Below are 16,443 nucleotides of genomic sequence, written 5' to 3' on the forward strand. Positions count from 1 at the left end.
TCAGTGGATATTTTTCTAAGGCTGAGATAGACAAATTCCTGATTTAGAACGGGTGTCAAGGGTGGTGGGGAGAAGGCAGGAAAACGGAATTAGGAGGCAGAGATCAGCCATTGTTGAATGGCGGAATAGACTCGATGGGCCGAATGGCTTAATTGTACTCCAATAACATGTGAACTTGTGATTGCTTCCCCGATGAAATAAGTCACCATTCTCCCAACCACGAGCTGCTTTCTGGAAAAGGCACAAAGTGCTGGTGTAACTCAGTGGGTCAGGCAGCATGCTGGAGAACATTAATAGGTGATGACAAAATGTGTAGGAAGGAACTGCAGATGCTGGTTTATACCGAAGTGATGCGCAGTCCTGACACGAAACATCACCTATCCTTTTTCTCCAGAGATGCTGCCTGATCGGCTGAGTTACTCCAATACTTTGTGTCTATATTTTCTATACTAAGTGATAGGTGGATGCAGGTGAGGGCAGTTTTATTTTTGACTGATGGTTGGACAAAGGCCAGGAAGAAAAGGGAAAAAAGTGTGAAATGTGAATGCAGAGGAAGGAATATGGGTGGAAGGGGATGGGGGGAATGGAAAAGGGCTGCTTTTGAGAGATTGAATCAGGTCCTGATTCACCTGAAACAAGGAGCTTTGTTGGATGTCTCAATGTGTCTCGCTCCAACATCTGAATGGTGTCACGTTAGGAAAAGGTGACGTACAACGAGATCTGGGTGTCCTAGTGCATCAGTCACTGAAAGGAAGCATGCAGGTACAGCAGGCAGTGAAGAAAGCCAATGGAATGTTGGCCTTCATAACAAGAGGAGTTGAGTATAGGAGCAAAGAGGTCCTTCTGCAGTTGTACAGGGCCCTAGTGAGACCGCACCTGGAGTACTGTGTGCAGTTTTGGTCTCCAAATTTGAGGAAGGATATTCTTGCTATTAAGGGCCTGCAGCGTAGGTTTACTAGGTTAATTCCCGGAATGGCGGGACTGTCGTATGTTGAAAGACTGGAGCGACTACGCTTGTATACACTGGACTTTAGAAGGATGAGAGGGGATCTTATCGAAACATATAAGATTATTAAGGGGTTGGACACGTTAGAGGCAGGAAACATGTTCCCAATGTTGGGGGAGTCCAGAACCAGGGGCCACAGTTTAAGAATAAGGGATAGGCCATTTAGGACGGAGATGAGGAAAAACTTTTTACGTCAGAGAGTTGTAAATCTGTGGAATTCTCTGCCTCAGAAGGCAGTGGAGGCCAATTCTCTGAATGCATTCAAGAGAGAGCTAGATAGAGCTCTTAAGGATAGTGGAGTCAGGGGTATGGGGAGAAGGCAGGAACGGGGTACTGATTAAGAATGATCAGCCATGATCACATTGAAATGGTGGTGCTGGCTCGAAGGGCCGAATGGCCTACTCCTGCACCTATTGTCTATTGTCTATTGTCTATCAAAACTTAATACTCGATGCTGACTTTCCAAAAAATGTTTGAATACTTTGGTTGAAGAATTAGAAATGAAAACCATTTGAAGTACAAATGTGTCATTATATTGATTCAGCAAATTTGGTAAATGCCACTGTGACGTAACAGCTGCTGTCACTAAGTATATTAACTTAGCTCAAAAATAGAACATAGACATTGCACAGTACAGCACAGGAACAGGCCCTTCAGCCCACAATGTTGGTACAGTACATGATGTCAAGTTAAACTGATCGCATCTGCCTGTACATGATCCATATCGCTCCATTCCCTGCATGTCCATGAGCCTATCTAAAAGCCTCTTTAACACTACTATTGTACCTGTCTCCACCACCACCCCTGTTAGCATGTTGGAGTTTGTTCAGATTCAGAATATTCAGCTTGTTTCTATTAATCTACGCATCTCCTATATTTGACACTCACTAACCTCTGGTTTGTTTATTCGATGCCTATTATCAGGATCTTCTCATCTCCCAATCTAACGCGTTCCAGGTACCCACCATCACCTATGTGATAAATGTACTCCCCACAACTCCTTTAAACGTTGCCCCTCTCATCTTAACGCTACGCCCTCTCGTCTTTGACAATTCCGCCTCAGGACATAGGCCCTGACTGTTCCTGAAGATAGACACAAAATGCTGGAGTAACTCAGCGGGACAGGCAGCATCTCTGGATAGAAGGAATGGGTGATGTTTTGGGTGGAGACCCTTCTTCTGAAGAAACGTCACCCATTCCTTCTTACTTTTACTGAAGGTTAAACCCATTTGTCGAAACTAATGAAGGTGACAATTAGTTCTTCTCTGCTGAGTGTCTCCAGCTAACTCCTTGAGGGCTTTCTAATGCAGACATTAGTCAGAAGAGGATGTGTAATAAGGAGAGAGTGATGCCACCACTAGGGTGAGACACACTGCTCTGCTCCAGACGCACATCAACACCCGTCTGCATTGACTTGTGAAACCATAAAGGAGCATCGAAAGGTTAAAGCACAACAGTGCAGGGATGGCACTTTTAATTTAACAGGTTGGAGAGGAAATCAATCCCTCCTGCGCCAATCAACATGCTGGGATATTAGAAGACGTACTATATAGACGCACAGGTGTGCAGATTAATTGGCTTTGGTAAAATTGTAAATTGTCCCTAGTGTGTGTAGGATAGTGTTATTGTGGGGGAGCGTTGGTAGGCACGGACTCGGCGGGCTGAATGGCCTTTTACCGTGCTGTATCTTTAAACTAAACTAAACTTACCAAATAAGCTAAACATGGAACACAGAGTCACAGAGTCAGCGTGGAAACAGGCCCTTCAGCCGAACGCCCATACCGACCAACATGCCCCATCTACACTAGTCCCACCTGCCTGTGTTTGGCCCATATCTTTCCAAACCTATCCTATCAATGTACCTGTCCAAATGTTTCTTGAACGTGATAGTAGAACAGTACAGCACAGGAACAGGCCCTTTAGCCCACAATGTATGTGCAGATTATCATGCCAAGACCAACTCTTATCTGCCTGCACATGGACCATATTATTCCATTCCTTGTGGAACCATACATCTCTGAAACGTTACTATCATATCTGCCTCCACCAGCATCCCCAACAGCATGTTCCAGGCACCCACCACCCCCTGTGTAAAAAGAAAACTTGCCCCACAAGTTTTGTTCTTTAAACTTTGCACCCCTCACCTTAAACCTATGCCCTCTAGTCTTTGATATTGTGTACAGGTTCTTCTTCTCTGCTCTAACATTCCCTTAGGGTCAAGGATGGCTGGCTTCCACAATAGTTCTGTGGTTTCTGGCGTGGCAGATGAGAAGACTGGTGCTTCACAAGGTGAGCGGTGAATTAAGATGGGGAATAATACACCTGCTATTTACACTGGGATTCTGCGTGCATCCGAATAAATCAGCTCAAGTGCCTCATTGTAATCCCAGAACCTCCTTTCCCCTTGATCAGTACTTAGCCAGGTATTCAGACAATTGTGCAATACAGTGTATGTATCTGTAGTGCTCTGGTGTAGCAAGGAAATGCAGATGCTGGATTATACCGAAGATAGACACAAAACGCTGGAGTAAGTGGGCGGGTCAGGCAGCATCTCTGGAGAGAAGGAATAGGTGACGTTTTGGGTCAAGACTCTTCTTCACAGTCAGGCGAAGGGTTCGAAACGTCACTTATTCATTTTCTGTAGTGCTACGGTGCTAAGCTTTAGCCAACAAACTAGAGAGTCTCTATAATTTCTCCCTACAAATCTCATTAAAGATAAAATATACAGAAAAAAAATCTAAGGTAAATAATATCAAGTTGCGTTCATTTATAATTAAAATACACATCTTTTTTTTTTTTTAAACGGGCACCATCTGAGTTGAATTGGTTACTTTGAGATTCGTGAGCGCACTGATTAATTGTTAAGTGAGTTGGTGTTTCCAAATGCAAAGAGCAAGACAGCAAATTAAAAATCGAGGTTGTGTAGCTAACTTGGCAGAGTCTAGTCTGTCTGCTGCTTTCGCAGAGAGAGCATCGGCTTCACTTAGCAATGCAAACAAAAAAAATTACTGTAACGCACACTTCTCACATGTTTTCAGAGAGTCTAATAAAGAGGCACAGAAAAAAATAAACCGTGGGTTACCATGCTGAGTATACCTACTTATAAAAGCATTTCAAAAACCAGTGCTCCTCCACAGAAGTGTTGATTTATGTGGCTGCATCCCGTCTCATTAAATGTGTGTCATTGTCATTGTGTGGTGGTGTTCACAGTGGGATACCATGTCATGTCACGCCAGGTACCACGATACAGCAGAGGTTAATAAGTGTACACTGTGTTGTTACAAAACTGTTCAAAGATTCCGGCGTCACCGCCGAACATGTCGGGTCAACTTGTAGCCGAGACTCGCATTCAAATTACATTTAAGATCGGTAAGACAACGCTAGACTTCTGAGCTCAGTGAGACGAGCTTGCTTGTTCTGTGTGTGTGGCGTTTTCCAACTTTTGCACTGTCGACCAAGCACTCCCCTTGGCCCAGTGGTAACTAAGTGCAGCGTTGGATGTGCAGTATAAAGGAGATCTATCAGGAGCACTGGAACGTCCACAGGATTTCTCTGTTGCTAGCATTTACTGGCAGTATCCAGGGCAATGGATTTTCATGCTACAGCTATGAATTTCACATTGTTACCACTAACCACTTAAGACCCCATTGGGAAGTCCAGTCAATGCCTGACAAAAGTTGATGCAAAGCAATAGTTGTTGTCTTTTGTTTGTGACCAAGCTTCTAACAGAGTACTATTATGCCCCAATGATTGAAGTGGCCATGTTAAACCCCCTAGATATAAAAAGGGTCTAAATTTTAGTGACAGCCATGAAGTGGTATAATGCAATGGACAGCTCTGTAGGGTTGAGCTTTTATTTTGTGTGTGTGTGTTGTTTTTTTTGTGTCAAGAAATACTCCACGCTGGTTATTTCTGGGGAATTTTAAAAAAAACTAAAATTTGGGCGAGACAAAATCTCAATTGAAATAAAGTATAAAATTAGGCTCAAGTCAGAAGAGCCGGCATGGAACAAATGGAGACGTTGTAATTCCAGAGCTCAAAACTCGTCACTAGATACATTTATAAGAGACTTTTATAAGAAGTTTATAAAATCGAAGTTCAGACTGAGCCTTAAACCACAATCAGCCTAGACAGGACCAGACATATTTGTGCAAACAAGTGTTTGCAAATAATTACCATGCTGAGGTATTCTAAAATGTTAGACATTAAACAACTGCTGCCCGGCCAGAGAAATACAAAGTTCATACAGTGCTTTAACTGTGTGGATTGAACGGAATCTCTCGCTCCAGTACAATACAATTAAATTGGAATTATGCACTAACAAGTAACCACTTGATCGTATTATGCCAATCAACAGTTACTACCTGCAACCTCTCTTTACCATTTCGAAAACCATCTGTGTATACAATATATGTAGTATATACAACTCAAACTTGGCTTTCTGGCGATTCTTTTCATTAAATTACACACTAACAATCCCCCCCGACTATATCACAACATTTCTGTTTTGACCAATTTCAAATGTTTACTGTTTACCCAGTGGAATTATCTCTTGTTGTGACGCGGGACTTCTAAATACTGGGCCCAGAATGAACATGAAAACAACTGCCCTGAGAAACACATTCGCCGCATTTACTCATTTCAGTGTTACTGGGTTTAAAGTGTTGGGTATTTGCGAATAATGGAGTCACAAAACTAATCAGGCCGACCGCGACGAGGGAAATACATAACGATGTCTAACCGTGCAAAGTCATTCTCACGTTGAATTGGAATTTGGGGAGCGGGAATTTAAAAAACCCGCACGTTCAAACGCCCCTTTAATCAGGGTATTTATTCACAAAGTGCTGGAGTAACTCAGCAGGTCGGATAGCATCTCGGGTCCAGAAACGTCGCCCATTCCTTCTCTCCCGAGATGCTGCCCGACCTGCTGAGTTACTCCAGCACTTTGTGAATAAATACCTTCGATTTGTACCAGCATCTGCAGTTATTTTCTTATCTTACGTCCCTTTAATCAGGTTGCCTCTCCAGCATTCACTGTGCGTGCAATTATGGGGACACGACGCTTCTGATCCGCAATCATTGCCTATTTAGCTATTCCACATGCACTTTTCTTTGTTTTTGTATAAAGAGTATTCGTTTGCATTTACATCTTTTGTTTACCTGGAGCCCTCGCCCGTTTCAGGATAATTGTTATGGTTGTTTAGAGGGGGGGGGGGGGGGGGGGGATGTGTGGAGAGGAAACAAAGTGCTGGAGGAACTCAGCAGGTCAGGCAGCATCTGTGGAGGGAAATGGACAGACAACGTTTCGGGTCGGGACTCTTCTTCAGACTTAGTGGATTTTTAAGACATGTTCAGATTTAGTCGATTTTTAAGTGAAATTTAGATTTAAAAAAAATGAAATCCATGTTATGGATCAAACTGACTTCGTCGTACTCTCTCGCTCTCTCTCACACACACACAAAATGCTATCTTAACATTTCAACGCTTAGTTTTTAATTCCACCGTGTTAACCCTCTCAATAACACGCCTCCACGCTCGCTAAAGTGAACTAACCCTGGCGAGAGGACAAGTTATCCCGTTCTCTCGTGTAATACCTGCCAATTTTTTTTAAAAATCACCAGCCACCTAAAATTTCGCCGAGAGTTCCTAGCGCGCTGTGTTTGAGTGTACAATGTTTGCGGGCAGAATCACAATCAGGCCCTCAGGAATGTTAATTCAAATGATATCTCCCAAGTTTTTTTTTTGGTTCTGGGTTTGCAAGTTAAGCGGTTCCAATTCTCAAATCCAGACAGCGATTACACCAACAAATGGGTCGAAAATGGAAATCCCCGTGCATGTAACGTAGGGTGATTCATAAATGGTTAGGCAAGGCCCATTTAAACACAGACAGAGCGGCTGATATTAATGCCCTGCCCGACCGTGTTACAAACCCACCGGCCGCAGATAAGTTTTTTTTTGTAGAGTACCCCCGACCTTGAAAGTTCTGAACAATTAAAACGAACAAATCAAGTGAAATCTGACGGCATTTCTGTCCTAAGGCGATGCGCATCGGCGGCCTGGAATTAAATGCACTTTCGATTATTGTTGTTTCGCTTGCAGGATTAATATCGGAATCGCCAACTTGCCTCAAAAGCAGCGCATCGTTGCCACAACCGGGCAATGATAGCGCCGAGGCAATTACATGGCAGGTCGGAAGAGTTACGCCGCCAAACTTCACCGCGAGGAAATAAAATTGGTTCGCGTCGTTCAATTAGTTGACACCTTCCTCTTTACCCCCCCCCCCCCCATCCCCTCTCCCTGCCCGCAACCTCGACCCCACTCGCACGCAGTCACCCCCCTCGACACCTTCCCCTCCCTTCCCAATAATAACCCCCTTCGCTATATACCTTAACCCTCTTCCCCGGCACGTCGGAACCCCATCCACTCTCCCTCGACCCCCCCCCTTCACCAGAAGCACTTTATAACGTTATAATAGAACACTAAATACAAATCAAAAAATCAGAATCGTTCAGTTTGGAAACGATTGAGTGAATTTCCCCCCCAAATAAAGAACTCCAAATCACACGCGAATTCGCCTTAAAAGATTATAACAACAAAATCAACAAACTGGTAATGTGCAAGGTTGTTTTGCAAAATGTGTTTTTGAAACAGGGTGGAAAAATATATGGAAATCGCATTGAGTTTTAACTTGTGCGTTGTGCCTTATAAGTGTGAAATTCAGACCTTATACCAAGGCCCGTTTCTTTTAATCCTATATCTTCAGATTTACTCTAAACTGGCGACGTTACCTTCCTTTCCAATTACCTCCCTTCAACTGTACATATTCGCTGGAAATATCGGTGTAACATCGGCGCTTTAAAGTCGCGAATGTATTCGTATTTTACGTGCATGGAGAGAAAATGGGTCGTTAACTAAGATAGGAATGGCAACCACGAATGTCTGTTGCTATTCACGAGCAAATCTGGAGGTGTCCAACGAGATCGACTTGGATTCCTCAGTCCCTTCATCGGAACTTTATTAATGATAAGTTCATCCAACGACACAATCAAAGTGTCCAGTTTAAAGGTGGGGGGGGGGGGGGGTGGGGGGTGGGGGGGGGGGGAGATTGTGGTCACTAACTGTGAGGTTGATGAGTCGAGTTGAAATAGTAAATAAGAGATTTTTCGTTTAAAGTCACAAAACAGAATTTGGGCGGATCGATATTACACTAATCATCTTAATAATTTGTATAAGTATTTGCATATTAACGATGTGCGAGTGCAGGTAAACAGATTAAGTAATAAAGGGCAAACGGCCGGCGGTCGTAACCGAAAGCGAATTCACTAAGGCCTCGGGTCACCCGGGTTTAGAGACGGGGAGACATTTTGCAAGAGTAAAAGACACTTCGAATATCTCTTGGCCTCTGTTATCTTACACTTTCCAAATTATGGGACTTATATTTCCAACCCCAGTTCTAACTCGACGCTGGTCAGTGTAACTGTTAGCGACGCCCCGGGGTTCAATATTGGTGCTTTCTCAGCCCAGTAACATGTGTGTTTGTGTGTGTGGTTTTTCTTTTTTAAGTGTGGTTTGTTCTGCTGTTGTCGCCCGTGCCTCATTTGCCTTTTCATGGAAAAATGGGTATGCTATATCAGGTGATCATTTGACTTCCCCTTAAACAGCAGGCATTGGAAATAAAATTGATGTATTAAGGGCTCGCCGGACACCTGCGATCGCATGTAAGGTACAACCCCGCATTCTTTTCCATTATAAAAACCTAACAACGTCGGGTCCTTTTTTTTCTAAACCAAAAACACCAGCATTGGTTTTGTAAAAATATATATTTGTTATCCTGTGACTGATTAATATAAGTATAACGAGACGTCGTTCGGAGTTGGTGATCTAAAATCACGTCCAAATAACTCCATCCCTTCTTTCGGTGAGTAAATGTAATTATAACGCAACACCTCCGTTTCATTTGTACAGGGATATTTTGTTGGTTTTCATAAATACAACGCGTGTGTTTCAACAATATGGTCCATGCTGCGTTTTGTAAATACGACTGCCCGCGACTAATTCTCGGTTAGGTGGCTAATAATGAAACAAATTCGGCCAATAAGGTTATCAAAGACAAAGAATTACTGGACACAGACCCTCGGCAAGAAGAGAGATAGTTGATGGTTATTGTTAATGCACGATTATAGTATTTTTAGATCATCAAGTGCAACAATTAAGCGATAAATTCGGCCTGAAATAACTCAAGAAATAAAAACATTCTCGCATCCGTTTGAAACGTAAATATTTTCCAACAAATCCAATGCCGTTTCCGCACACAATCTCCATAAAACAACGCACACGGCTAGTTGTAGGTCGCAAGACTGGCAAATGCGAACTAGTTTACTAAATAACAGTTACAAAGGGCTTAAACACGCAAAGTCTGTGCCTAAGAACTTTGAATGTTTTAGATTGATCAGAAATACAACAATAAAACAATTAATAAGATGTAGAGGTCTGAATTATTTTTTTTTGCAACGATTATTTGTGATCTTATTCAGATGTTTTGTTTTTTTAAATAGCTCGATAAAATGACAGCGAAGGGAAAGCAAGGGGTTACTATGGAAACTATAATTATGGTGTGGAGGGGAAGGGGGTTGAGAAATAACAGATCACTGTATTTGCAAACAAAAAAAAATAGGAAGTTGTGGCTTTAGGTGAGACAAGGCCCAGAGAGCAAAAATTAAATATTGCAGTCTCTTTGCATTCTGGAGATGAGATGCGGACAAACTTACTGTTCATAGTCGGTTTTGCAGTAAAGTTTTCGGTCTCGGAAATAACAGCTCCTTGTGAGAGGTTGTTCGCAGACTGCACACTGCAAGCAATGTTCATGCCAAGAAGCTTCGTTCACTCGCATCAGAAAGCGGTCTTCTATCGGTCGCTGACAGCCGTCACACAATTCTTCGTGTTTGCATTCAGAGCATGAAGGATATAAAAAAATATTATATTTTAAAAATCCGCTCTGAGTTGCGATTAATCTTTCTAAATCGTAGTGGCTATATCTAAAGTAAGCAATGATCAGCCCAATATATATATATATATATTTATAAATCCCTCTTTGCTATTTTGTTCTAAAATGCAAAGATCCATTCAGTGACAGTAGCCTCCCTAATGTTGCCACGTTAAAGCGAAGCGATTCGGAGAGCAACATAAACAATTGTGCAACATTTTCGAGGGTGTTTATAGTTATCAAATCTGTTATCACAAAGCTCGTTCCAAATCTTAAAACGTCCCAAAATATCTACAACCCTCCTCCCCCCCCGTGTCACGGAGTCGGTCTTGCATGTTGCAATCTGGCTGCTTTTTCAAAGCCGGCTGTGTACCATATGACAGCAGAGATTATTTTTAAAAATATAATAAAAGTTTATATAAAGTATGTCTTTACCGATCAGCATTCCCAGTGTGGTGTGGCCGGGACGTAACGGGAGTTCCTCCATTTTTGTCCCGTCCAACATCTTCGAGCAGTCGGACGTTTTCCTGTTCAGGCACCTAACCTGCGATGTGTGACCTGTTGTAAGAGCCATCCTTAAGATCACTGTGCCACCGCGCACACACATGCACACACACACACGCACACACACACACACGCACACACACACACACACACACACACACACACAGAGACGGCGGCCCTGCCTCCTTCCCCGCCACTCGCACAGTCCCAACTTTTAATGCTGGCTCTTGCTACAATCTATACTATTCCCCTACAAACGTTCGCATGCACAGGAGGGGAGGAGCGGGGAGAGAGGGAAGGAGCGGGGGGAGGAGAAGAGGGGGAATGGGCTGTGGAGGAGAGAGAGTGAGTGAGTGAGTGAGTGAGTGAGAGAGGAGAGAGAGAGGAGAGAGAGGAGAGAGAGAGAGAGAGAGAGAGAGAGAGAGAGAGAGAGAGAGAGAGAGAGAGAGAGAGAGAGAGAGAGAGAGAGAGAGAGAGAGAGAGAGAGAGCCTTTTAACTTGGTATTGCTGGATAATTGATCGCTACGATGCAGTCAGTCAACACTTGCACCGGTTTTTTCTCTCTTTTTAAAAAAAAGAGGGGACTCTTTTTAAACGTCCACACATATGAGCACCTGAAGGGACGCAGGAGAGACACAGGCTGGAACTCACAGAGTTGCAATCCAAGCTGCTCGTATTTGGGTTTTTTTTTTTTAGAAAGAGGAAATTAAACAGGAGGAAATCCCAAGAAACAGGCTGGAAGTTTTCCCAGGGTACTCTGATGTGAATGTGCCATGGAGCCTTCTCTCCAGCGAGTTGGTATTGAGCCGGTGAGGGGTGGGGAGAGAGGGAGGGGAGGGGAGGGGAGGTTAGGGAGGGAAGGGAGGGGAGGGAGGGAGGGAGGGAGGGAGGGAGGGAGGGAGGGAGGGAGGGAGGGAGGGAGGGAGGGAGGGAGGGAGGGAGGGAGGGAGGGAGGGAGGGAGGGAGGGAGGGGAGGGAGGGAAGGAAAATGGGGCGGAGGGAAGCCCGGCGCTGGGATACACACGCAATTACGCCAGTGTTGCGCCCCTCCATGACATTTCAACGCGTTGCCCGCCTGTTGTATCAGCGCGCCGGTGTGACATTACCAGTCGATAAATAGGGCGCTCCTCCAAACCCCAGACTAGGTGGGTAACAATTCACAGGTATTCCCATTGCTTTGATTATTGTTATATTAAACAAAAATCTTCATGCTCTTGAATCATAATCTTTTCTTTTTTTTAAGCGTTAAAATTGACAACAAAAAAAACGCAATAGGAGTTTTGTTTTTTTTTCTCTCCAAAATGTTCTAATTTGTGTATTAAGTCAAGATATCAACAACAACAAAAATTCGGTTTGGAAATGGGAACTGGCGTTAATGACGACTTAATCGTTTCGGAAATTCTGTGTTTTTGTTTATGTTAAAGTGACAGGAGAGGAAATCGTTAAACGCGGCCAATTGCCATCGGGAGACCACTACAGACGTGAAAGGTGAGAGTTTTCAGATATTGTGAAATCGGAATGTTTGGTATTTTGGTCAAATTATTGCAACCCGTGGCGTGACTTTCTCCGATTCAACCAATGTATTTATTCTGCATTGTTAAAACCCCCCCAAAAAATTTACATGTTCCACGGGAGAAACAAAAATCTCAATTATTTGCCCAGGCTTAATATTTGAAACATCTCAGCACTAGCAAACAGCCTAATACTTGGCGCGTTTGACTCGTTTGTTTAACTAGTCTGGGGTGCTAATCGGCATCAATATTACATTGCTAGTGTGCATTTCAACTCGTAAGGTGTCCCATTTTGACGGCCTCCGCGAGAAAAAAAAACATAAGGCCCAGCCTTAACCAAGTGCCGGCGAGACGCTCACACGGACACCGCGCCTTTAAGACCAGGGGCGAACGGGAACGATCCTGTTATCCGTACAAGAATCAAACGTCAGCAACCACCCAGCCTTTGCGGCGAGATGGGCTTTCAGATAATGTTCGACCCAGCACCCGTTGTCATTTTCTGCCTGGGATGTTTGAGGCAGCGTCCAACAATGTCACAACTCTGCCACCATGCTCCAGAATGTGTATCCCCCTTCACCCTCATTCCCTCATTCCCACCCCTACAAGTCAAGTCATTTCAGCAAAATTTTTAGTAAGTTCGACCGCGCAAAGTGACAGTAAATGATAGGGCCGGAATATTAATAATAAGTACCACAAATGATTCCATTTTAGGAGCAGAGATAATATTTGAGGTACCGTCTTCTGTTGCTACCTTGTAGCATGTTTTGTGGCCGTGCTATTTTCCTTTGAATAAATATCAGAATTTCATAAAATGCCCGATTATAAATAAATTGCCGGTGTAAAACAGAGCGCTGCTCTAAGATCCCCGTCCCAATCGGTGGGTCTTATCATTTTCCATTTGAAACAAATAACGGTTATACTGAGGGGAAAGAGTTTGGGTTTTGAGGTTCTCGGGTAGTTTTATTTCAGTATTATGTGCTATTTTTAACACGCGGTGCGCTTCTATGTTTATTGGGTGGGTTAAAGAGACACTTCTTCTCATGGTTGTAAGTCAAGCGTTTAGGTAACGATGGTCTCTTTCGTGATACGATGACCCCCCATCCACATTGTACATGGATTTGTGCAGTGACTGTTTTAAAAATCTTCGTTTAACGCCGGTGTGAGCGGAGCCGAGCATAGTTACAATGAGCATAGACTCGGGCTGAGGTCGTTCCGTACGGGAACAACGCGAACAGCGCTACAGACAGTTAACTTGATGCGATTTAACCCTCATTATTTTCCAATAGTTGTCTAAAATCGAAGCCACATCAAAAAACAAAACTAAATTCATAACTACATTCGTGCTACTGGGAAGTCTAGAACGTGCCCACCATTATCTTTCAAAGCTGCACCACAAATTCTCTTTGAATGAAATTTCACATAATCTTACTTAAATGCACTCCATGTTCTCAAAATAAGTCGAGGCCGTTAAAAGGGTACGGTACTTATTAAATTCTAATTGGTGTCCTGGGGGAAATTGTCTGCCTTTTAAAGATCATAAAAATCGCACATTAATTTTAATAAATCATATCATATCATATCATATATCTACAGCCGGAAACAGGCCCTTTTCGGCCCTCCAAGTCCGTGCCGCCAGTGATCCCCGTACATTAACACTATCCTACACCCACTAGGGACAATTTTTACATTTACCCAGCCAATTAACCTACATACCTGTACGTCTTTGGAGTGTGGGAGGAAACCGAAGATCTCGGAGAAAACCCACGCAGGTCACGGGGAGAACGTACAAACTCCTTACAGTGCAGCACCCGTAGTCAGGATCGAACCTGTGTCTCCGGCGCTGCATTCGCTGTAAAGCAGCAACTCTACCGCTGCGCTACCGTGCCGCCCGGGAATATTTATTATTTTGCATTGTCCGGGGTATGTTAGACAGTTAATGGAAGGGCAATTATTACAGCTTTAAGATAATTTAAAATGACAAATTATATCCCAACCTAGTTTTTCTTAATTTGCTCTTCAAAATAATAATTCCCACCCTGTCAAATGTACGCGCCCATCCATCATCTAACGGTTGTTCTTAATTCTGAAACGAATTACTGGGCTTCTTTGCTTCTTGTACCAAGATAAATTTGTCTCATTATATCTGCCCGAAAAAAACCGTGCACATGGTCACTCGGGTAAATTTAACATCTTTGCTCCAGGAATATTGCTATTCAAGGTCCAAAAAGCGTGCAACATTCAAGCAAGGTTCTCGTTCATTGAGTTCATTTTGCCGTTCGTTCAATTATTCTCAGTTTTTAACACACAAAAACCGCACATCTCTAGAATCCAGCAATTCCCCCTTCTTTATTTTATCTCGTCTTTTTTTTTTTGCACAGCAATAAAAAAAACCCCACATCGTTCATAATTGTAAAATGTCATTTAATATATTTATAAAACATCTTAATTGTAGCCTTAGAGAAGGACAGTGTCACGGCGGGGATTTTTTCCTTTGTGGTGGGACGGACATATTTTTCATTTACTTTTAAATTTACAGTCATTATCTTTAAACAAATTGAAACTTCGTATCGCAGGCTTATAAAACCGCAGCCTGGCCTCTAATTTGTTCTTGTAAATGTCCTGAATTGTGCGTTTGATTGGTACATCCTTTCACGCTAAGTGCTTTATTTGCTTTTGCAACACAAAAAAAAATATGTGTTGCTTTCCCGGGTCCCTGTGTTTTTGTGTAGTGTTTGCATCATTTTGAAATTTACTAGACGTATCCATTGCAGCGATGTTAACATTTCTCAGCATTTAAAAAAAAAACCCTAAGGAACAATTCAACGAATGGCTGTATTAAGACACGATGCTCCTAGTCTTCCTACTGTTAATTTTGAGGCGTTTGCATTCGATCTATAATTCGTACCACATTTAATTTTGTGGCCACACCAAATTACCAACCGAGCCAAATGTTAAGGAAAGCATTGCACTTTGAGCAATGGGGCAGACGTAGATTGGAAGTGGCTTAATACACAGTACCTTAATTCCTGAGGTGCATCAACTCTTCAGCAAAGAAACTGCAACAAAGCAAATTGGGAGCGTGGCGCCCTCCGCCGGCCAGTGGCGACAATACATTGACCTGGACCAACAACAATGGGAAACACAAGGTGTTAAGGCACTGGTAACCAACGCTCAGACAGACACAAAGACAATACCCATTCCTTCCTTTCAACGACAATCTTCTCCTCCACAGACTATTCGCCAATGGTTAAAAACGCCAAATACTTTGGACCATGCGCATATAATGGCGTGAGTGAGGATGTGAGAGAGAGAGAGAGAGAGAGAGAGAGAGAGAGAGAGAGAGAGAGAGAGAGAGAGAGAGAGAGAGAGAGAGAGAGAGAGAGAGAGAGAGAGAGAGAGAGAGAGAGAGAGAGAGAGAGAGAGAGAGAGAGAGAGAGAGAGAGAGAGGGGGGGGGGGAAGAGAGAGAAGGGGGTGATTATCATCAAGCGAGATATCGCAATTGGGGCGGTATTTTGAACTCCACACCACACGGCCTGTCGGAAATCAAATTTTGAGGAGTTCGGTTAAGTTGAACTTCAAACCCCAAAAATGTGGCCAATAAAATATTCGATATTTATCAGAGCTTTTTTTGTATTTCTTTCATACTTTCTGCAGCGTGTAGTGGTTTGAAGCAGGCGGTTCTTCGATTCCCACACGTTTACTCCTGTTGCTTACCAACTGTTTAATCTAACTGGGACGTGAATTAAAAATCAGACAAAACACTTTGCATGTGAAACTAAAAAAACTCCCGAACTGTGAAAGAGAAAGGCTGAAAGTCCCCCATTCTCTCATCGCGCCCACTGTCTAACCTACTGATTCTGTCCAGCATTCTCAGCATTTATGATTTAAAATCGCCTTCCTTTAAATGGCAAGAGCCAAAGGCGTATAGGCATTTAATAGGCACAATTTTTTGGTTCCTTTGATTTCTGGAGAAGATTTTCAGGCGCCGTTATACCCCTGATATATCCCGCCCATTCGTAAAATACGAATGTAGAAACGAAGAACTGCAGGTGCTGTTTAATGCATAAAAAGACACAAAGTGCTGGAGTAACTCGGCGAGTCAGGCAGCACCTCTGGAGAACGTGGACAGGTGACGTTTCGGGTCGAGGTGACGCGCTTCCAAGAGATGCCGCCTGACCCGCTGAGTTACTCCAGCACTTTATATCCTTTTACGTAAAATACGAATACTTTCCTGTATATAATCTTTTTAAAAAAAGACAGAGCAGGGTCGGAAAATGTATAATCTGCGAGAGAGTTAGCATACCTACAGTAACAGCTATAGGACTTCTTCGCCATCGTTTGAGCGATTGGAAAGGTTTTTCTTTCCAGAATCAAAGCCAGTTCTATTTCACAGAACAGTCTGTTCTGTTTTGCCGTCCTGCTTTGTAACGCAAATTGT

The 16,443-nt window shown here is 43.2% G+C and overlaps 1 protein-coding gene across 4 annotated transcripts in view; it reads right to left on the reverse strand.

Annotated features, from left to right (window-relative positions):
• The window catches only part of LOC144608231 (LIM/homeobox protein LMX-1.2), a 254,632-nt gene extending 239,587 nt beyond the window's left edge, over positions 1–15,045 (reverse strand). The window contains exons 1-3 of one of the 4 annotated variants that reach the window (XM_078425815.1): positions 15,023–15,045; positions 10,425–10,547; positions 9,775–9,940 (exon numbers count right to left, since the gene is read on the reverse strand). In XM_078425815.1, the coding sequence (XP_078281941.1) occupies positions 9,775–9,940; positions 10,425–10,494 (236 nt within the window). In that variant the 5' untranslated portion in view covers positions 10,495–10,547; positions 15,023–15,045. Of the gene's footprint in view, positions 1–9,774; positions 9,964–10,424; positions 10,548–11,144; positions 11,245–15,022 lie in introns of those variants that run through there. The other 3 variants (XM_078425814.1, XM_078425816.1, XM_078425817.1) reach the window with 3 other exon arrangements.
• Positions 15,046–16,443: the final 1,398 nt, after the last annotated feature.

The sequence above is a fragment of the Rhinoraja longicauda genome, chromosome 31 (genome assembly GCF_053455715.1).
Source record: "Rhinoraja longicauda isolate Sanriku21f chromosome 31, sRhiLon1.1, whole genome shotgun sequence".
In the NCBI taxonomy this organism is placed as follows: Eukaryota; Metazoa; Chordata; class Chondrichthyes; order Rajiformes; family Arhynchobatidae; genus Rhinoraja; species Rhinoraja longicauda.